The 23,125-nt window shown below is 38.5% G+C and overlaps 2 protein-coding genes across 4 annotated transcripts in view; one reads left to right on the top strand and one right to left on the bottom strand.

Moving 5' to 3' along the window:
• The window catches only part of LOC104588826 (protein FAR1-RELATED SEQUENCE 5-like), a 27,253-nt gene extending 6,000 nt beyond the window's left edge, over positions 1 to 21,253 (top strand). The window contains exons 2-8 of one of the 3 annotated variants that reach the window (XM_010246931.3): positions 10,718 to 13,060; positions 13,198 to 13,300; positions 13,388 to 13,469; positions 13,586 to 13,657; positions 13,753 to 13,881; positions 13,968 to 14,045; positions 20,579 to 21,253. In XM_010246931.3, the coding sequence (XP_010245233.1) occupies positions 10,726 to 13,060; positions 13,198 to 13,300; positions 13,388 to 13,469; positions 13,586 to 13,657; positions 13,753 to 13,881; positions 13,968 to 14,045; positions 20,579 to 20,602 (2,823 nt within the window). In that variant the 5' untranslated portion in view covers positions 10,718 to 10,725 and the 3' untranslated portion in view covers positions 20,603 to 21,253. The remainder of the gene's footprint in view (positions 1 to 10,717; positions 13,061 to 13,197; positions 13,301 to 13,387; positions 13,470 to 13,585; positions 13,658 to 13,752; positions 13,882 to 13,967; positions 14,046 to 20,578) is intronic. The other 2 variants (XM_010246932.3, XM_010246933.3) reach the window with 2 other exon arrangements.
• On the bottom strand, positions 21,033 to 23,125 carry LOC104588825 (AAA-ATPase At3g50940-like). Its single transcript, XM_010246930.3, has 2 exons — positions 22,007 to 23,125; positions 21,033 to 21,928 (listed from the first exon to the last, which is right to left on the bottom strand). The coding sequence occupies exons 1-2, from the start codon at positions 23,072 to 23,074 to the stop codon at positions 21,491 to 21,493; spliced, it is 1,506 nt and encodes a 501-aa protein (XP_010245232.1). The 5' UTR covers positions 23,075 to 23,125; the 3' UTR covers positions 21,033 to 21,490.

The following is a 23,125-nucleotide window of genomic DNA, read 5'->3' as shown; positions in this document are numbered from 1 at the left end:
CGTCATATCTGTTTAATTCGATAGAACAAACTATGCTCTCTGGAAATTCCGTTTCCAATTTTTTGTCGAAGGGAAGGGTATGTGGGGCTATCTGGATGGTACCACAACCATTCCTGATGTTACAGATGCTAAAGGGCTGAAGCAGTGGAAATTCAGTAATGCCCAAATAGTTTCCTAGATATTAAGTTCGGTCATTGTCGATGTAGCTATTCCTATGAGAGGCCTGAAAACTGCTAAGGAGATGTATGACTACCTTGAGAAGGTGTATCAGCAGTCAAATATGTCCAGACAATATTAGATTGAAATGGACATATTCTCATACACCCAAGGGGAGAGAAGAATACAGGAATATTATGCTGGTTTTGTTAATCTGTGGACAGAATATGAACTTGTTCATCTTGGGGCCACAACGACTGATTGTTGTGTGACAACTATGAAAAGGCATTTCGATCAAAGGAAGATCATGCACTTTCTTATGCACCTTAGACCCGACTATGAGTTGATAAGATCCAACATACTCAGCAGGGAAAATGTGCCTGACTTGGACACCATATTGGGTGAACTATTAAGGGAGGAGACTAGACTATACACTCAGTCCTCCCTTGACAGCAAGGAAGAACATGGACATGATATAGTTTTTCTAGCTACCAAGCCAAAGGGCAAAAAGGACTTCTCCAAGATGCAGTGCTATGAGTGCAAGGAGTTCGGACATGTGGCCTCTCACTGCAAGAAAAGGAATTTTTGTACCTACTACAAACAATAGGGTCACATCATTACTGAATGCCTTACTCAACCTCGCAAGAAGGGTCAATACAAGGCACTTTAGATAGTTACAGAGCCTTCATCTGACATTACTGTCTCCTCCAACTCAGACTCAAAGGGGGAGCCTTCTAGTACTCTGACTGAGGATAAGATATGACAGCTTGTGTCTTCAGCTATTTCATCTGCCTTCTCTACTATCGGCCTGTCTAGTAAGTCTTCTACCACTTGCTCCTCTCCTAGCCATATGTGGATTATAGATTCTGGAGCCTCAAATCATATGATTGGGGCCTCCTTTGGTCAGACTCCTAAACCCTACCCTTCTAATGACCGGATTATTACTGCTAGTGGTGAGTCATTAAATATTGCTGGTTGTGATGATTTATTTCTTTCTACCTCTCAATCATCTTCCTTTCATCTCCCAAAAACCTTCTTTATTCCTCAATTAACTACCAGTCTTATTTCTGTGGGTCAACTTGTTGATGATGGTAACTTGGTTCTATTTTCTCGTGATGGTTGTGTCTTATAGGATTAGCGCACTAGGGAGGTGAAGGGGAAGGGGAAGTAGGATTGGGAGGCTGTTTGCTCTTGAGTTTGAGAAGAGACCTACATCCTCATCTTGTTTTCTTTCTACTATTAGTGATGTGTTACATTCTCGTTGTAATAATGTGTGGCATTTTTTTATTTTTGATGATTGAAATAAGTTTATTAATGAGCAATAGACAATAGTACAAAGTCCCCGAGTAGAGGCACGAGTTGCAACCTCTCCAGGCTAGTTAAGTACAAATTTCAGATTACTAATAGTTTACAAAGTAGCACAGAAAAGGTCTTCCCTGGAAACCCCTTGTTTGGCTAAAGAATCAGCCATAGAATTAGCAGACATGCTAACCCATTTTACCTCAACTCTCATATTGCTGGTTAACCACTTTACTTTTTTGATGAGATCTTTGTATCCCCAAATAGTAGTATCCGGGTTTAGAAGCCATCCTGTTACCAATTGAGAGTCCCCTTCAACTAGAAGATGCTCCACCCCAAGCTGGTTAAAAATCTGAATTCCTTATACTGCAGCAAGGATTTCTGCCCTTGTGGAGTCCCCTACTCCCACCGGTCCTGAGAATAAAGAAATTATGTTGCTGTCCTTATTTCTTAGGACACCCCCTATACATGAAGGCCCGGAGTTACCTTGGCTGCTTCCATCAAAATTCAACTTGATGACACCTTCCAAAGGCGGAACCCATTCTGACAACATTCTGTTCTTCTTTGTTGAAGTGTTAGCTATTATTAACCAATTCCTCCACAAGTCATTAAAGGAGAAATCATCAAACATATCTAATGTTTTTAGCCAATGGATTGTTCTTGTAAGGATGCAACCCTTCACTTCATCTAACCCTCTTTCCTTCTCTGAAAAAATTCTTCCATTCCTTTCCTCCCAAAGAGTCCACAAAATGGCTGCCCTGACACATTTCCACATGACTTTGCCTCTTCTAATGTGCCAAACAAAAAAAGATGGGTTAAATAACGACCTTAAATTGGAAGACAAAGACCACCTACTTCCAAATAAACAAAGGCTCCAATTCCATTAAGCTGTAGCAAATGAACAGGAGATCATCAAATGGAAACAATCCTCATTCTTGGCTTTACACAAGGAACACCAATTTGGGGAAAGACAAACAGTCCTAATGTGTTGCATTTATGGCATAGACGTTTAGGCCACACACATGCTAAGAACTTGGATCATCTATTTTCTTTTGGTTGTTTACCTACTGTTAATTCTGTTTCTAAGAATATTGATAAATCTTGCATAACTTGTAGTCTTAGTAAAAGTCATATTCTACCTTTTCCATCTTCATCTGTGCATGCTACTATTCCTTTCCAAGTAATACATAGTGATGTTTGGTTGTCTCCTGTTATATCTAGACTTGGATACAAATACTTTGTTTTATTAATTGATGATTGCACTAGATATACTTGGATTTATTTCTTTCGGAAGAAATCAGATGTATTTCCCACCTTTCAGAACTTTCACACCATGATAATGACTCAACACAATGCCACCATTCGTATTCTACATTCTGACTCAAGGGGAGAATATTTTGATGGGGAAAATGGAGAACTTCAGACCTATTTAAAGAAACATGGTATTCTATCCCAAAGATCTTGTCCAGGAACTCCTCAACAAAATGGAGTTGCTGAATGCAAGAACCGACACATCTTGAGTATGGTGAGATCCCTTCTGCTTGACTCCCATGTTCCCGTTACCTTTTGGGTGGAGGCGGCCAGCACTGCTGTGTATCTCATTAACATCATTCCATCTTCAGTTCTTGGTAATCAATCACCTTTCTATTGTCTTTTTCATCGTTCTCCAAACTACTCTACACTCATGTTTTTGGTTGCATTTGCCCTGTACATCTTCCTCCCCATGAGTGCACTAAGCTTACTACTCAATCAGCTATGTGTGCCTTTATGGGGTACAATTTAGAACATAAAGGATTTCTCTGTTATGATCCTAAAGTTCGTCGTCTCCATATATCTCGAAATGTTATCTTTCTTGAGAATTTGTCCTTTTTTGAATATGTTGTTAAATTACTTGCACCATCATTCTCTATTCTACATAACTTTACTCTTGCAGGTGATTCAGTCTTGCCTCTACCTATCACAGGAAGTATCCTGCTACACCAATGCCTATGCCTCCTCCTCCTTCATCAACCTCGATGCATGTTCCTTTGACATCCTCATACCCTATACCATCCACATCTACTTCTCATGTAAGTGATCCTTCACCTCCTACTCCCACTCCTTTATGACACTCTTCCAGAGTTATTCGTCCTCTTGACCGTTATGGATATTCTGCTATCCATAGTGGCCTTTTTGCTACCTTGTCTTCTATAGATATCCCTAAGTCTTACCGACAGGCTGCAACAATTGGGCATTGGAAAGTTGCAATGGACTTGGAAATTCGGGCCCTATTGGAAAATGATACTTGGGAGCTTGTTTCTCCTCCACCAGATGCCTCCATTATTGTTAGTCGTTGGGTGTACTCAGTCAAATTGAATTCTGATGGGAGCCTAGATAGATATAAAGCTCGCTTTCTTGCTCAAGGGTACAAACAAGAACATGGCATCAACTATGAGGAGACGTTTGCGCCGATGGCTAAGATGACTACTGTTCGGTTTATTCTTGCTATCATTTCTATTAAACAATGGACTATTCATCATATAGATGTCAAGAATGCCTTTCTTCATGGGCATCTTCGTGAGACAATATATATTGAAGCCTCCTCCAGGCTACTGTGATGATTCTACTCTAGTCTGCAAACTAAAGAAGTCCTTGTATGGGCTTAAACAAGTCCCATGGGTCTGGTTTGAGAAGTTCGGAGGGGTTATTATTGAAGTAGGGTTTCGGCAAAGTGCCTCAGAGTATCCCCTCTTTATTCTTCGTCGTCCCCAAGGAGTGACTCTTCTACTAGTGTATGTTGACGATATACTTATTACTGGTGATAACATGGAAGGAATCACTCAGTTGAAGCAACTTCTCAGTCAATCATTCAAAATGAAGGATCTTGGTCCTGTGGCCTACTTTCTTGGTCTTGAGATCACCAAAAGTGCTCGAGGATATTTTGTTAATCAACACAAATATGCTAGTGACCTAATTAAGATGGCCAATCTCTCTGACTTGAAGCAAGTTGATACCCCATTGGAACTCAACCTTAAGCTCAGTAAGGATGATGGACAACTCCTTCTTGATGCTACATTATATCGTCAACTTGTTGGAAGCCTTATTTACCTTACTATGGCTCGGCCAGACATATCATATGCTGTGCAGATAGTTAGCCAGTTTGTATCAGTCCCTCGACAAGCTCATTTCTTTGCTATGCTCCGAATTATCAGATATGCTAGAGGCACCTTATCTCATGGACTTTTCTTCTTATCTTCCTCATCTCCTCAGTTGATTGCTTATGCTGATGCTGATTGGGCTAGTTACCCTGACACTAGACGGTCCACCACTGGCTGGTGTGTTTTCTTAGGTGATTCCCTCATCCCTTGGAAGTGTAAGAAGCAATAGACAGTCTCCAAATCATCTACTGAAGCCGAATACCGTGCCATGTCCTCTGTATGCAGTGAGCTTGTTTGGCTTAAAGCTCTTCTTCATGATTTGACCATTGATCACCCCACTCCCATCCCTTTATTTGCTGACAATATGAGTGCGATCAAAATTGCCTCAAATACAGTCTTCCATGAACGGACTAAGCATATAGAGGTGGACTGCCATTTCATTCAAGACCTTCTCACTATTGGTCACATCACATTGCCTCGTGCCTTCCAATCTTCAGCTGGCTGATCTCTTTACTAAGGCTATGACATGCACTCGACACAATTTTCTCGTAGACTAAGCATCAGTTTGAGGGGGAGTGTAGAGAGGATGAGGGGTAATTTTGTAATTTTACTTTCTTTTATTTGGCTCTTTTGTATATCTCTTTGTACATTACTGTACATATCTGACACTTGTAAGGACAGAACTGTCCATTCTCACATTAATATATAAATATCTTTTTCTGGGTGGGGTACTGTACACACCCATCCATTTTCGTGTGACTCTCTTGTCTCTTCTCTTCTTCGACTGAAACTGACAGGTAATGCTGACAATTCAGTGTTCCAAGAGAATAGGAGCAATGTTGGTTTGGGCAGGTTGAAGGAAGCTGAGGAAACTTCATGTGTAGTTAGATGCTTTACAAATCAAAAGAATCAGCACCGGGTCTGGTTTCAAAGGTGTTTGTCAGATTGAAAGGGGGTTTATTTGGGGTAGGGCCTAATAGGGTAATGAAAAATACCAAAAGGCCAAAGAACTAAAGACTCGAAATAAAGCTGAAGTGTTAAAGAAGAAGCATTAATCTGTGTGGAAGTGGATAGGTACTATGGTAAGGTTGTTGAGTGTTGTTGTATGGGGTTCTTTGATGACTTATGGGATTTAGGTAAACTTTTGTGATGTTTGAGTTTATGATAATCTTGATTGGGATGCTTTTGTAGGGGTATTATGGATGAAGGGCTAGTTTCTATGATGATGAAGGGCAATCCTTCAGAGCTTTTAACGGGATATTGTAGTTGGAATTTTTTCTCTCTTGGGTGATTTTCTTATTACCTTTCTTTGTATTTATTTTTTCCTTTAATAATTTTTTTATTTATCTTCAAAAAAAAGTCCATTTTCATGGGCTTGGGCTATCCTTGGCTTTTTTTTTTTTTTAATTTTCTTAGGGACTTTTACCTGCTCATATCTTTTTTGCCATCAAATTTTCTTGTCAATGATAAAAGGTTAACTTGAAAAGAATCCACCTCAAAAAGTACTGAGGAAGAGCTTGATAGTGCTTCAGGAAGAAATCTATACCATCATACTCATAAGGTTCAACTAGAACTAGCCTTATGTTTGATGTATACCAATATGTCAGAAATCCATAGAATCTCTTCTAAAGAGTTTGGCTTCAACCTCAGGAAGAGCAACTGCAATCTAAAGTCAGCTTCATAAGCTCAGCTACTGATCTCAATTGACAGTGTCATTCTTAGTTCAACCAAAAAAGAATCCTTAAATGCAAAGTGACAACAGGACTACAAAATGCCCACACCAACAACCAGCTTTCCTCCCTAAACACTGCTCAAATAACCACTAAACTAGCACCTTTGAAATATGAATTTGAAAGGATTCTTCCCCAAGTGCCCCAAGCACCATGTGTTGTTAGATAATATTCTCTTGGGTCTGCTATCCTGAAACCTCGCCCCAGTCTGACCTCATACTTAACTTTGGAGGCATCCTAGATGTAACAAGGAGAACAATAGGTTTTACATGTTCAAGATGGTGACTTTATAATGGTAGGAGTTTTGGCATACATCTGAAATGTAATAAGCAAGATGTAGCCAACTTTCAGGAAATGAATTATCACCACTAGCAATACTTTTTATGTTTCCATCAGCCAGATGATGTAGCTTGGTTAGGTAGGTGACATAAGATCACCAGTTCTCTTCTTTTTATAGTAAATAAAAGGAACTCTATCAAAAAGGAAAGAGGGGGGGGGGGGGAGGTATGCAAGAAGTATATTAGGTTTGTGGTTCAAGCACCAAAAAGAAAACACTATCCTCATGAAAGAGCCTAAACCCATAAGCCAGAAAAAGGTTCATCCCTCTGGCATCTGGTTCAAAAGGATCAAATCCTCCCCTTCATCACGCACATTCTCTCTTTTTCATATTATAGAACTTTGTAAATTTAAACTTTACAATCAATTCCACCCCACAAAAGCATTCTACAATCTCTCTTTTTCACATTCTGTTTTTCACCCTTTCCCCTAAAAAATGTTAAAAGAGATTGACTAGCTAATCAAATCTGAAACTCACCCAAAGAGACAAAACACCATAGACGTACTTAAACATCCAAAACATCAAGGGAAGTTGATCACTATTCTTACAGTATTCAATCGAGAACTGTGCATAAGGAAGCAACTTTCAATTTGGTCCTCCCTTTTTTGCAGCATATTTTAATATTGGTCCTAGTTGATGTGGCCATGCCAAGGTTGTATGATAATTTAGTTATATACTTTGATGTTAATAAGTTTATGTTGCCAAGACATTCTTGTGGAATGGATGAAGAGTAGTTGTGCTGTTTTTATTTTTCTATCTCTGTATTTTGTGCATTTCTTCTTTGGTCCCTTAGAAGGGCCATATGTGTATGTTGTTGGTATGAAATGTTTAGAAATTCTCATGCAACATAATTCACTCAATGGAATGATTGAGTTCTTAATTTTTGGGTAAGGCCCATTTAGGGAATCATATGGATAGTTTCCCTTAATTACATCCCTGAAAAAAGTAGAGAAACCACTTCGATTCTAACTCGGAGAAATGAATGCATAGAACAAATAAAAAAAGAGGATTCTTTAAAAGAGAGTCTCATTCATTTGTTTACATATCTCAACATTATAGAAATGATAAATACAGAATACAATCAAGAAATTTTACAACATTGCATTTCTTTCTCATTCATTTTTCTTTACAATAAGCCATAATCAATTGGATAAAAAAATCTGATTGTAGATGACATCACTCTTCCTGATGTTGTATGTGGAAAGAGAACCATAATTAGTCAGATTGAATATCAGACTGTAAACAATTTTTTTTTCCTTCTTTCTCCAATCTTGGGAGCCATAAACAGCCGTTGAGAACAAGGCTGTAGATGACTTAATCTCTAGCTTGCTTTGGTAGAGGAACCATAATCAACCAAGTAGAAGCACTTGATCGTAGATGGTTTCTTTTTCTCTACTTCCTTTCTCATAAGTAAAATTGACAAATCTTGAGAGGTAGATGATAAACAGGGATGAAATCTTGGGATATGTGGTTTCTTAATGGCCTTTGAATTATTTGGGACTGCCTTTAGGGGATTATTTGAGCAATGACGGTTTTTAGAACCTGGTAAATGATACATTCATGGAAGAAAAATTAATTATCCTTGGGTGGTAAAATCATGTTGATAAAATCTACTTTGACCAATTTGCCTGTGTATTTTTTGTCTTTAGAATCCTAGAAATAGCAAGTAAAATTTTGGAAAAGTTGATGAGAGATTTCTTGTGGGAACCAGGGAAAGAGAGAAGAGATCATAGAGTTAGATGGGAGGTAGTCAGTAGAAGCAAGGCTGGTGGTGGATTGGGCATAGGAAATATTCAAAAGAGAAATAAGGCTTTATTGGGGAAATGGCTGTGGAGATTAACTAGGGATAGCGACAAGTTGTGGGCTAAGATGGTTTTGAGTATTCATGGGAAAGCGGCTGAGGGATGGGATACTGGAGTCTTGTCAAGGGCTACAAGAGCTTCTCCATGGAGATCCATTCATGCCTTTCTTCCTTCTTGCCTTTTATTAGGTATGACCTTTGCTCTAGGAATTAGGTGAAATTTTGGGAACATCTTTGGGTGGGGTGTGTCTTTGAAAGAACAATTCCCTTTGTTATATTCCCTTTCCCTATTCAAGAAGGAGCTTGTGTTTACTGAATGTAAACCGTGTCTAGGATTTTAGAAAATGGAGAGTTGTATCCTCATTTCCTATATGTGTCTGTGCCTGTTTCTGTAGTTGGGCATCATATCTTGTAGGTCTGCTAAAAGTTATTTGTGTATTTCTTGATTATTCTTTTATTTTTTAGAAGTGTAAAAAGCATAAATATTCTAACTCTTCAGTTGAAGCTGAATATAGGGCTATATTGTCAACATGCAATGAAATTATATGGTTCAATTCACAAGGCCAGTTCATGGCTGGTCACATCTCTCTTTCTCCTTAGCATTTAAACATCAATTGGTTGACATTTTTACCGAGGTTATGACTTCTTATTCTTAGTTGACATAACTGTCTTGACAGCCTCAGTTTGAGGGGGAGTATAGAAAGGATGAAGAGTAGCCACATTGTTGTTTACTTTGTTCTATCCATATATTTTATGCATTTCTTCTTTGGTCCCTTGGAAGGGCCTTTTTTTGTAATTGTACACATTTTGGTCTTTGGTATGGAGTCAATGACTCATTCTCTTGACACGACATATGCATCATGGTCCTTTCTAGTTCTCTTCTCTAGGGATGGCAAATTTCCCCATAAAACTAGGCCTCCCTGCCCCGAATAGGGTGGGTTTTCCCTGATCTTAAAAGGGGACAGGGTTTGCATATAATTCCCCGAACCCGCCCTGAGCCCAATGGTAAAATATCCCTAAATCTAATATTGATTTTTAAAAATCTCTATGTTTTCCCCAAATTCTTAAAATCCTAGGATCTCATAATTCCACTTCGAAAGTACCCCCAAATTGTCATAATTCAATTCCTAAAATACCCCAAAATTCCCAAAATCCTATTTGTAAAATATCCACAAATTAGATTATTTTTAGGTGATTGCCTTGGGGCGGGGAAAATTTGGGGATTCCTCGTCCCTGACAGGGAGTGGGTGCCCCACCCTGAACCCACCCTGCCATGGGGCAGAGCATCTTGACTACGGGGTGGGGGCGGGGATGGGGTGCCCCGTCCCGAACCCACCCCATTGCCATTCCTACTCTTATTCTCTTTATTTTTTGCACATGAACTGATAAACCTTGAACTGATCTAATCACCCAAGGTTTACAACTCTCAGGTTAGATGTAATAATATTTCTGGTACATTATATGATTTATGGTGATTCAGCGAAGTGTGCACCCAAAATATTGAGTCATATTAACTATATTATTCACTTACAAATGTCTTTACCAGTTAGAACAATGATCTGTTACAAGTTGAAGGGGCTATAAGAGCTGGGGGAGACTGAAAGGACATGGGTTGAGGTATTAAGAAATAATTTAAGGGCTCATAATTTAACAATGGATATGGTACTGAACAGAATAGAACGGCAGAACAGGATTCATGTAGTTGACCTGAATACCTGATATAGTTAGGGCAAGGCTTAGATGATGGTGATGTGTCTTTAACAGTCTAGCTTTTCCACAGCCAAGTAAAAAAAAACCTCTCTAGCTTTTCACTTTAATTAACATAATGACAATTGTTAGACTGAGAAATTGTAGGGTTCAGTGCATCTCTTTGTAAATATCTTATTATTGGGGGTTTTCAATTTGTTTTTCGTTGCTAATTCTTGTTGCAAGAAACTTTTGGAGACTTTCATTAAGGCATTTTACTTTGTTTATATTATATTGTATGCTGTTGGCAGTTGGCACTATACAAATTATCTGATTATGAAAATTAATGACTGTGAGGCAAGTAGGTATTTTATTAAAGACAATATAGTGGCAATATCCTTGGGTATTAGAGTTACCAGGTAGTGTTATTTATTTTATTCAAAGAAATTCAGCTTATATCTTTATATTATCTTGTACAACAATAATCAAAAAGTTTCTGAAGTATGAACTAAATTTGTTTAAAGGAGGTAGCTTGTTCATGTTATTGGTTATGTTTCCACTGTTTCTGTAGATCTGATTATGGAATTTGGAAGTCAAGCTGTTTGTAATGATGAAGAAGATGCTGCTAACTGTTTTGATGGAGATAAAGAAAATCATGATCATGGTGAAGAGGATTTGAGAAACCTAAATGGAAATTCTAATGGTAAAGAACAAGAGGGATATGCTATGAAAGAAAATGAGAATAATGAGCTTTGCCCGAGCATTGGCATGGAGTTTGAATCCCAAGAAGAGGCATATGTTTTTTATAATCGTTATGCAATTGAAATGGGATTCAGTGCTCGTAAAAGTTCAACCCGTAAATCTCAACGTACTGGTGAGATTATAGGTCGCTGTTTTTGTTGTTCGCTTCAAGGCTACCGAAATGCCAGCTCTGTAAGAGTGGTAGAGAGGAAAAGGCTTCGACCAGAATCAAGAACAGGTTGCAAAGCAATGATGTCAATAAGAAGAAAAAAGGGAGGCCGCTGGGTTGTGAGTCAAGTTGTAAAAGAACATAACCATGCTCTAACATCTCCTAGCAAAAGGCATAAACTTCGGTCACGACGAAAAATAATTGAATGGGAAGTACTTGAAAACATGCGTTCAGAGGGAGTTGGAACAAACCTTATCATGAACTTTATGGCCCTTGAAGCTATGGGAAACTGTAATGTTGGCTTCACTATAAGAGAAACAAAGAATTTCTTGAGTACAAGACGACAAAGAGAACTGCGAAAGGGAGATGTTGCCACAATACTTGATTATCTTGAGCGTCAACAGATAAATAATCCTTCGTTCTTCTCTTCAATTCAACTTGATTCAAATGGTCAAATGACTAACTTCTTTTGGGCTGATGCTAGGTCAAGGATGGACTATTATTACTTTGGAGATATTGTATGTATTGATCCAACATATGGAACTGATAAGTACAGCATTCCATTTGTTCCGATTATGGGTGTGAATCATCATTGCCAGACGATTCTGTTTGGCAGTGCATTGCTTTTTGATGAGACAGAGGAGTCATTTGCATGGGTATTAGCGACTTTGATGAGGGCAATGGGTGGTCAGCAGCCAAAGGTTATTCTTACCGATCAAATATCTGCTATTGGAGGTGCAGTAGCACGAGTAATGCCAGGCACCCGTCATTGCTTTTGCTTATGGAACATAATGCAAAATGCCACCAAGTACATACCTCATGCATTTAGTACTCGTAATGGGTTTACTCGTGACTTTACTAGTTGCTTATTATACCAAGGTGATACAGTAGAGGAGTTTGAGTCCATCTGGAAAGAAATGATTGAGAGATACAACTTAAGGGGAAATCCCTGGGCAATGAAGTTGTATGGAAACCGAGAAAAGTGGGCATCGGTTTATGTGCGCGATGTGTTTTGTGGACCCATGTATACCACTCAGTTTGGTGAAAGCATACATGCTTACTTTGATGGATATATGAAAAGGCATATGCCTTTGTATGAATTTGTGAAGCAACATGATAGAGCTGTCCTAGCTAGAAGACAGGCTGAGAATGATGAAGACTTTGAAACCAACCAGAAAATGCCAACTTTGAGAGTTGGTATGAATATTGAAGAAGAGGCAGCACAAATTTATACGAGAGAAATATTACAGAAATTTCAAGATGAGTTAATTCAGGCTCTTAATTACCATCATGAAAAAATGGATGAGGACCAGACAAAGTTCACTTACAGTGTCTGGAAAAAAGAGTATGAGCAAACAAGGCACATTGTTACATTTGATAGTTCTAATAACAATGCTAATTGTAGTTGCCACTTGTTTGAATTTACAGGCTACCTGTGTAGACACATTTTAAAGATATTTGTAGTCATAGATGTTCAAAACCTTCCGTGTCAGTACATACTAAAAAGATGGACACGGGATGCAAAGTTTGGGCCTGTAGTGGATGATCAGGCTCAGGCAATTCAGGGCCATTGTCGTGATCCAGTATCACTACGGTACTTTTTTCTTTATCGGCTAGCAACCAATATTGCAGCAAAGGCTGCTGCAAACAATGAAGTGTACAGGGTGGCAATGAATGGTCTGCATACCAGTTTAAAGGAAGTTGAAGGGACACTGAAGAGGCTATCAATTGGTTCTGTGGAGCACATAAAAGAATTTGAAAGTACACATGGTGATAATATTAGTCATGAAAGTCCAGGAAACTGTCTAGCTGAACAGGGGCCTTTGCTTGATCCGCCCAATGTGAAGCATAAAGGGCGGCCAGGAAGAAAGAAGGCATCTTTAGACAATCAATTGAATAGGAAAATTACACCTAACGATAACATACAAGTAAGTGAGCTTTCCATGCAGTCGTTTGGTGTGATAGGTGGGGAAAGTGGGATACAACAGCCACAAGCGAAAGTGGGTAAGTATATAATATTATCAACAATCAACATTTCTTTACCTAATTTTCTATTTATGTTGCCAATAAGCAGTCATTCAACATCTAATTATGAGCTGTAAGCCTGTAACTCCTTTCTTCCCCTCTGTTTTCTTATGAAGGACAAAGTGTAGAAACATCACTTCTAGGAACCAGTGATCAGCCTGAGGATTCCATACGAACAACTAATGTGATGAATTGTCATCAGACCAGAAATTTGGTCAAGTATGGATTTGTAAAATTTAGTGCCCTATTGAGTTTTGTTGAATTTATAATAAATAAGTACAGATAATTTCTTCTTAATTGTTGCAGTCCATATATGATTCAGAGTGGTGGCAGTCATACATATAGTCCATGTACCACAACAAATCTTGAACTTGATCAGTCTAGTCAGGTATAATGTCTTAAAACAACTTTTCTATTTCATTGATTTTATACTATTATTTCTTGGTGGCAACTCTATTGTTATCTTGTCATGTAAATATTCATTCATAAGATTTTATATTGCAGGGTTTCAATGTGGCTGGTGTACAACATTCTCCACTTGTTATGGTTGGCCATCAACTTCACCGTTTGAGTCCAGTACTATGCTGAGAATGCTTTAACTACTTTATTTAACACATTAATTGGTTCTTTTTTTACATAGCAGAAAAACTTGTAATTTATTGGTATTGCAGGAATCCTCAGTTGCTGGACAGCAGAGACAACAGTTGATAATTTCTCGCCATGATGACATAGCATGCAATGGATTTTATCCCCAGCAGCATAGTGGTGCTTCCTTCGTTGGACATCATCCATTTGGTCAGGTAATAACAGTGCCACTTATTATCTCACATATTTTTGTGTATGTGTCTTCCTACTGTTTAACTTCCATATATTGCATCTTTTGTAGAGAACTGCACCTGCATTTGTATTGAATCCACACCAACTCCATGGCATTATGAATATTGATCTCAACGATCCTAGTCAGGTATTCTTCAATCTTGCAAGTTACTTGGGTATTTTGCTGCTTGGAAGCTATTTAGAGAAAGATCCTATGACAACCTTAATTAGAGAAGGTGGAACAAAACATGTGTCAAGCAGGTGACTATGACCTTAACTTTCAATGTGTTACCCTTGTATAGGACAAGATTTGACCATTCTGATTTTGGGATATGTTGTGCTATGGAGGTTATCATTCAATGGTTCGTCCTCTTTGATTCCAAATCCTGCAACACACAATGACCAGGGGAAAAAATCACTAAACAGTTCAAATTCTTTGTCAAGGTATTAACAGATAAAAAGTTAGTGCTTAGTCTAGGAACATAAAGGACAGAAGGTAGAGTAATGGTATCAGTTATCCTGACAGACCCTTCCCAGCAATGGGAACATGTGATCCATTAGCTGTGGAAACTCTCTCTGCCAGGGCAGAGGTGGTATGGGGTGAAAATGGTGGAAATGTTGGTCATATGTTATGAGGCTCTTGAGTCTATAATCCAGGGCCCCCTTAACTGTAGTGGATACATAATTTACAATGGCATGTGAACTACTTGTATGTGCAAACGAGGTAGAATGACTACCTCCTAATCCACTTGCACCTTGCTATCCACCTAATAATGAGTTGGAACTGGCTATATCCTTCTGATTCAGAATCTGCCCATATCTCTTTAATTCGGCCCTCATTACAACTGCTGTAACAAACACTAAAGAGGTTGTAGTAGGTGGCCCTGATTAATCACCAGTCACCGTCATATTTACATTTCCCTTCTTATTTCTGAGCCGGATTGGTACAAGGTGTGGGTAAAGCTTCCAACAGGTATCTTTGGTATTTTTGGGTTTCTTACAATAGTCATAGATCAGACCCCTTTTGTCCTTCTTCCTCAATTCATTTCCACCCTTGTCCCCACTCGACTTAAGCTTCATTGTACTAACCATAGTTAACTGCTCAAGGCCTGGGTTCCTCATCATTACATTCCTCTTGCTTTCCTCTCCAAACACAAAGGCATATGCTTGAGAGAGAGTTACGCTGTCTCGGGAAAGAATATGTTGTCGTGCAGTATCATACTCAAGGTTAAGTCCAGCTAATTACTCAAAAACCCTATTCTTCTCTACTAGCTTTTGATAAGTTGCTGCATCTTTGCTACTTTCCCAAACCACAGTCTCCAAATGATCTATCTTCTGCCGTAAGGTTTTGAGGGCTGAAAAATAAATAGCAACAGACTTATCTCCCTACCTAGTAGCAATCACCTAGTTTCTCAAATGATAGGCTCTAGCAACATTTTTCATTCTGTGAATAGGTTTTCTGCTACTCTATCCCAAATCTCCTTAGCTGTGTTAGCTCATAAAAAGTTCTTACTTATACGGGGCAACATGGAATTGCACAGCCAAGTCATCACCATGTAGTTCTCCTGTACCCATCAGGAGTGGTTAGTTTTAGGTTTCTTTTCCTCATCGGTGACATACCCCAATTTCTCACGAGCACCAATGGTCATCTTTGCAGATTGTGACCATTCTAAGTAGTTTGTACCATCCAACTTGACTGTAGTGATGGTTCCGGCCCTGAAGAGGTCTCTAGCACCTCCTCCCTCGGATCCTATTTCCCCTGTAAATTTGTTTTCAACTCCACATCCCACCATAACTCCCAGAATATATTAGGAAATCAATTTGAGATGAAAAGAAAGGTATTTATCTCCTTTAGAAACCTCAAACACCCTCTTGGAACCCTAGAAGCCCCTTCCTCCAAAGATTCCTTTTTTTGTGGGAGCGGGAGAAGAGAGAGAAGAGGCTGTCACTCCCTTCAAAGACCTCCAAAAAGGCTGGGATTTGAACAACCCCCTTTAGAAAACCTCAAAGAACCCTAGAAAACTAGAGCACCACTTCCTAGGTCAAAATTGAAAAGTCCTACTAAATCAGGACTCTCCCCCTTTCTCCAGTTCTTCCTGATTTTGGTGTAAAACTTTAGACCAGCTACTAGGGATTGCAATTCCACAAAAAAAAATCTAAAAATTGGGCTTACTTGAAGTCTTCGATCAGCCCTTTACCTTATCATGCAGTCGGTCGATCTAGGGCTGCATGATGGAGTATCTCAATAAATCTTTAAACTTGCTTTGATACCAAGTAGAAAAGTTTGGACAACCTATTTTGATATAAAAAACTGTAAAAGAAAGAAGAAAAGAAAGAGAAGAAAATGTTTCAGCTGAGAAAGAGAGAGAAGAGAGATAGAAGAGAATGGAAGAAGCTCAGAATTGGGTCTGGCCGCCCCTTTCATTAGATTGTATACTCATAAATAAAAGAGAGTACAAAGACAAGTATGCCCTTAGTAAGTCGGCTACTTGTGAGAACTTAAAAACACTCTTAACTTAAAACATAAACTAATGGGCCTAAGGCCCAATAACTCCCTAACTATGCTATGTAAATAAAAAACATGTTATATAAGCCCAAAACTCAACAGATAGATAAGAGATGGTCCAACTTTAGTTGTTCAGTATTTCAGGATCATGGTGTCATTTGGCAGGCATTGCTGGTCAAGTTATTCAGAGAATAAATGACCCAGAATCTTCCATGTGCTACTATAGTTAGAAACCCAAAATTGCCTTACATTTTCATCTTATCATTATCATGCAGCAATGTTCAACTTATAGAATCTCTTCCATGTCTCCCATTAAGCCCTTTTGGTCACTTTTGAACTAAAACTTCTAGTGGTGAATATCTATCAAGATGAACTTCAATGTAATGCATTTAAATTCTTGAATAGGTGATACAGGACAGGCTATTGGCTCAAATTTATGCAGTTTGCATTAAAAATACTAAGATCTGCTTCTAGGGAACGATTGGGGGTGGTTGTAGCATGAAAAAATTGTAGGGCTGGTAGGTTAGCTTGGACTTGGCTTTCGGAATTGCAATTTACAGAAACTATTATTTGGGACTATATTGTAGGAATGGGCATGAGCAACCCAGCTTAGTTGGAGCTGGGCCTAGATCTGGGTTTCTATATTGTTGATTGTGGGCTTGCCCCCTTTTATGGACAAACCAGGCTTGGGCTGGTTACTTCAAATCCTGGTGGTACAATCTATATTGTTGATATGGGTTTCTATATATATAAATGCTGCATATATAAAACTTAAAGATCAATTGTGTAATTGTATGGTGGTACAGTCTGTTTTTGTTAGTTTTCCTCTGATTTCTTTAGATTTTCCAAAATCTTAGTGAAATTAGTGAATTATTCCCAAAATTTCCCTATATCTGTATAGTGTAATGCCCTTCAAAATTGAAATTGTGAACCATGCTTACAAACTCTCAAGTTACCAAGCTAATGGCTTGTCTAAATATAGTTGAGTTGGACCCTATAAGCTTAGTTAACAATAGGATTGGTTCTAGGTCTAGTATTTACATACTCTATAGGATTTGGGTCAGGCCTGACTTTGCATGTTTTCTTATTGGGTTAGGACAAGGTCTAACCTTACCTGACCTGGGTCTGAACAATTAACAGTCCTAGAAGTCGTATTACACCACAGTTTGAAGTCTTTGCATGGTTGCTATCTTTGGATAGTTTTCTAACAGTGGATCACCCATAGTCAAGAGGTTTTCAAATGACAAATCAATGTTGAGTGTGTTCAAGGTTTGAAGATGTTTGGAATTTATTTATCCATTATAAGGTAGCAGTCTACCTTTGATCCTTTATAAAGGTGAGCATTATTCGGTTAAAACCAAAAACTGAACAAAATATTTTGATTTTAGTTGTTTTTGGTTTGGTTATTTCGGTTTTTGATTAATTTGGATTTTGGAAATTTTGGTTTAGTTTTAGGTTTTCAGAATTAGAAATTTGGTTAACTGAAAAACCAAACTGAATTTCATTATATAATATATAATATAATATACTCGTATAGTAATATATATATATATTATAATGAAATTCAGTCTCATAATACATATTGTAATAATACATATTATATGTTATAATATATTATATATTAATGGAATTCGGTTTTAACCAAAAACCAAACAAAAATTTCAGTTTCAGTTATTTCGGTTTGGTTTTTAACCGAATAAGCCAAATACTCACCCCTATTCCTCTACATTATTTAGATGCTTAAAGTTCTCTCCAACTCACTCTCAAATCTTATGGCCAGTTGGCCACTTATGCCTGGTGGGGAAAAAGGCAAAAAATCATGTGGAATATGATTTCATTTGCAAGTTGTTGTGAGATACGGAAGGAAAGAGAGATGAAAATATTTGATGGAAGATCCTGCAACATTAGGAGGCTTCTTTAGCTGTTTGTTCATTGGTTTTGGATTGGATGTTGGAAAATTGAATCATGGGCAGATTTGTTTGGCGTGGATTTCTTATTTTCTTTCTGTTGTTTTTCTTATTTTCTTATAAGAGATTATGTTTTTCCTAATTTGAAGCTTCTTTACCTCTTATTGTAATTTCTTTTCTTTAATAAAATTTTTTAGTCTATGTAGGGCTTATGATATTTAAAGTGGGTTCCACCTAAGGCTTAACAGTTTCTGTATGCACCCCCATTCAAGGGATGCTCCCTGGGTTGGCCTCTGGACAGACTGGACCTATGAATCTTTTACAGGGAAACTTTCTTGGGGACTGAAAGGGATTCCCTATGCTACTCTCCCCATTCTTGATTCATGGAAAAAATTTTGGCTCATAACACTCTTTAATAAGCCTTTTCTATGGGTATGTTTTAGTAACATTTGTCCAATCAGAATTGTTTTGTCTGATGGACCCTTTGGATCAGTCTCAGGGTTCTTTCAAATGGCAGAAATAAGTGAGGTTGTTCAGGGAGCTTCAATAATTGAATATGAAAAATATAGTTGTTCATAAAAAAATAAAAGAAAAAAACATAATATGTAAATATATTGATAGAATTTGTAATTAAATGTGGTACCATACATCATTCATGGTAGAAATACATCATAATACTTATATATAGATTAGCATTTGAATTTATCCAGGGTCTCCAGGATTGGTGGTTCATCCTGGGGCATGCTTGGGGCTGGGCCCAGGCCTGTACTTTAGGCCCACAGGCTAGAGGCGAGACCTATGTGCCTTATATTGTTTGGTATGGCCCATGCCTACCCCTACCTTATTGCATGAAAGAAGTTGTGCAAAAGGAAGAAAATGAGAACTGTAGCGTTATTCCAGGAATGAGAGCATATTGTGTCTGGAGGATGAGGCTTATTGATGGGTTTGGGCCCCAAAACTTGTGACCTGTCCTATATATTTTAGTAATAACTGACCATTGACTGAGTTCCACCTAAAACATTGACTATGCAAAATATTAGAAGTCACTCGATATTTAACCATTTGATTTGGGCATTATTTTTAGAGTTTCTCTTTGACCTTAGGGTAAACTTTTCTCAACTGTCCATCTACATGCATTAAAATCAGACGGCTATAGTCTTCTTTACGTGTTGAGTTTTGGCCTGACTTATCTTAGTGTATGGGATCCATACAATGGTCAATCTTGATGTTTTAAAACACGGAACTTATGGCAACTTATGCGGTCCTCAGATCCATTTATGTTTCTTATGTCCCCAGACCCAAGATTTAGCTTTCCAAGAGATTAAGAATTAAAAAAAGGAAAAATAAATGAATACTGAGTAAGGTAATGAGGTACATACCTTAATGGAATCAGCACTTGCAAGTAGCATCTCAACTAGCTATAGGAATCTGACCTAGAAGCAACTGCATCCTCACTAAGTCTTGGCATCCCCCAAACAAAGCACAGAATAGAAATTGTAACTTCTATAATGCTTTTTTTTTTTTTTTTTTTTTTTTGCAATAGCATTCTTCACTTCATAAAGGCTCATGTTAATGTTCCTATTTTAAGACTCAAGTACTCTGAAATCATAATTATAGATAAAAAAGAAATATACAGATTAAGTGGGAAAACTTTTAAAAATCCAACATTTTTTATCAAGTTTGACAAGAATTTCTATAAAAAGGAAGCTTCTATAAGTCCTAAAGCACATAAATCTAGTTCAAAAGCTCAAGTAACCTTAAAACTCAAAACCACATAAATTCTGCTATTGGTTAATTCATGTATTGCACATTCTTAGACTTTGGATGAGCAATTGAATTATTTTTCTAATCATTATAATCATCTAAGCCTTATCCAAACTAATTGAATTGATACTACAGGTGGAGCAATGGACTTGGGACAGTTTTATCTTTTATTTCTAGTTATGCTTCAATTAATTGACCTATAATGTTAAGCTATTGCACCATCGCATTCTGCACCTCTAGAGAAGTGGCCACGTGGTCAATTGTGAGGGTTCCATTTTGTATGATTAATATCTGGATTGGCCAAACCATCCTTAAATATGAATGAAATGACGTAGATGGTTTTGAGACGAGGCCTAATTGAACTGACTATGAGACGTTTTTTCCTCTATCACACACCCCATGCACTTTTGGAAAAGATTTTTTAGTTATATAATTTGGTGGTACCTGTAGATTGATTGGACAACTTCAGTTGTTCCTTATTATTTGTGTTTTCTTATTTTGCAGAAGGGAGATGGAAGATCAATGTAAACTATGAATGAACCACTTAATTGTTCCTGGTTCTAGATGTTGATTCCAATCTTCACCCGCGATGTTTTCTGGAAACTTGTTGGACTTGATGAACAATGGCTTCATGTACATGAGTACCATTTTGCAATAGGCATGAAACCAAAATTCTGCTGACGCTCTACATCTCATGCTTGCAAAATAATTCATATTGTGGCACATTGAAAGCAATGTATCGTGCCTCTGCATATCAACCTTGCTAATCCTGGAGGTTCATGATGTACTTTCATGGGCATTTTTCTTCAACGAAGCATCATTCTTCCCATTATCCTTGGGCCAAATCTTTCATTGTATAGCTATGGGGGGAGTATTGTCAATGCTTGACATTTGGGTGTCATTGATGGTCTGTAGTTTGGTTTGTACAGGGGGTTTGTGGTGGTATTCAGATGAGCTTTTGGGTGAATCCATTTCAATGTCTCAATTTTTGTATCATATTTGTAACATATTTTTGTTCATACGAAGTAGAAGTACATGCCTTATTTAGCTGATAGGCAAATCTCTATGCTACCATTTTTGGCGATGTCTTAATTTATCTGGTATGTAATTGAAAGTGGAGCTATTATGATGTATATTTATTACAATAATGAAGGAGTTGAATCCTAGTGATCAGCCAAACTTTGAAATTGAAAATTTACCAAAGCATTGGAGTTGCAGTCCTTGAATTGAGGAGTTATCCCACTGAGATCAGGCATGTTTGTGATGTGTGGACTTTAGGATGAATCAAACGGACAAACATGCATGTTGTCTTTGGGGATTGGGATGAGTCTTTCTCGATCAAATCAGAGTGAAGTGTGAAGCAACCAGGTCTGCCCCGGCTAGAGGATGGTTATCAAAGCAACCTGCCTAACCCACTTACTGTTGGACTTTACAAGTTAAATTTTTTGAATCTTCTTTTTCAGCTCCAACTTTCCTTTCCTCGCACTTGATCTTATTGTGTTTCGTTTTCTTTTGCTCAAGAAAATTGATCAGTCCACTGAGGGCGACTTCAGCTTCCTCACTCTTCATTAGCTCTTCTGCGACCTCTGCAGGAGTGACTTGTATGTTCTCTATTAGGTCTTCAATCTCCCTGAAGAGCTGGTGATTTTCGTGTATGCCCAGGTAATTGGATGCTAGAAGCTTGAATCCTTTAGGGGTGCAGTAGGACATGTGAATATGCTTATCCATGCGACCAGGGCGCAACAATGCAGGGTCCAGCCAATCCTTGTGATTGGTTGTGAGCACAATGATCCGTTGGTCTCCACAGCTCGACCAGAGACCATCAATGAAGTTGAGTAGTCCCGAGAGTGTCACCTACAGCATGACTAATTGGTTTATTTAAAGAAATTTATGGTAAGCCTCCAACTAGCTGGCTTAAACTGAAGAACTAACCTGATCATCTGATGCCTTGAGTTTGATCTCCAATGGTTTACCTTCCAAATGTGGATTACTTGAAGCCTTGGCTTTAACTTCCACTGGCTTATCTCTGTTTGTTTGCACTTGTCGATCGTAGAGCTGAATGCTACAATCGATATCCTCGATCACCAGTATCGACCGATTCTTTGTGGCAACCAGCAGCCTCCTGAGGTCTGAATCACGCCTGACTTTTGAAAGCTCCAAGTCATAGATGTGGAAATTGAGGTAATTGGCCATGGCAGCAATCAAGCTTGATTTCCCAGTACCAGGCGGGCCATATAACAGATACCCACGCTTCCAAGCTTTCCCCACTTTCTTATAGTAGTTTCTCCTTTTCATGAACCTGTCTAGATCATCTATCAAATCCTTCTTGAGTTTAGGTTCCATGGCCAAGGTATCGAATGTCGCTGGGTGTTCCAGGTTGATCGATCCCCACACTCCTACCCCTCTGTCATGGTGCAGGGAGCCAAGCGTATGAAGCTTTACAACCTTGCTGTCTTCTTTCATGGCATTTGACATGTCAAATATGTGAGAGAAGTAAGAACCCAACACCTTTTCCTTGTACTTCTTATTGAAACAGAGCTCAAAGGAACGCTGTGTGTCATCATGGCGACCTTTGGCGTCATTGGAGCAAATGAACTTCCACTTGAGCTGAATTCCTTCGAAGACGTCTATAATCTCCTCCCCATTTTCTATCGTGAGGATGAGATTCTTATCTCTTGGCGCTTTGCTTAGATTTAGACGACTGACTGAGGGCGAGATTCTGGTACGCAGATACATCTCCGAAGCTTCATAGACTTCATTAGCAGTAATCCCATTGAACTCTTCGATGACAAGGGTGAACTGGGCGGACCAAAGGCGGAGGAGGTAGCCGAGGCTGGAGAAGAGGTAGCCTCTGAGATGGTGGGGAATGAATTGATTGATCAGGGACTGAATGAGCAGGAATGCCGTGGCCAAGGAAGCATATCCTGAGAAAAGTGTGGTCATTGAAGGCATTTCTCGGAGAGAAAATGCGTTCAGAATTCTGGAGCTGAGAGAAGCCATTATTAAGTCATCAGTTGAAGGTAATGATCTGGGTAGTGGTAGTGGGCTAGT

This window comes from Nelumbo nucifera, chromosome 1 (assembly GCF_055504915.1).
Source record: "Nelumbo nucifera cultivar China Antique chromosome 1, China Antique-T2T, whole genome shotgun sequence".
NCBI lineage: Eukaryota > Viridiplantae > Streptophyta > Magnoliopsida > Proteales > Nelumbonaceae > Nelumbo > Nelumbo nucifera.
Note: the sequence above shows the minus strand (reverse complement) of the source record. Positions and strands in the feature narration are given on the sequence as shown.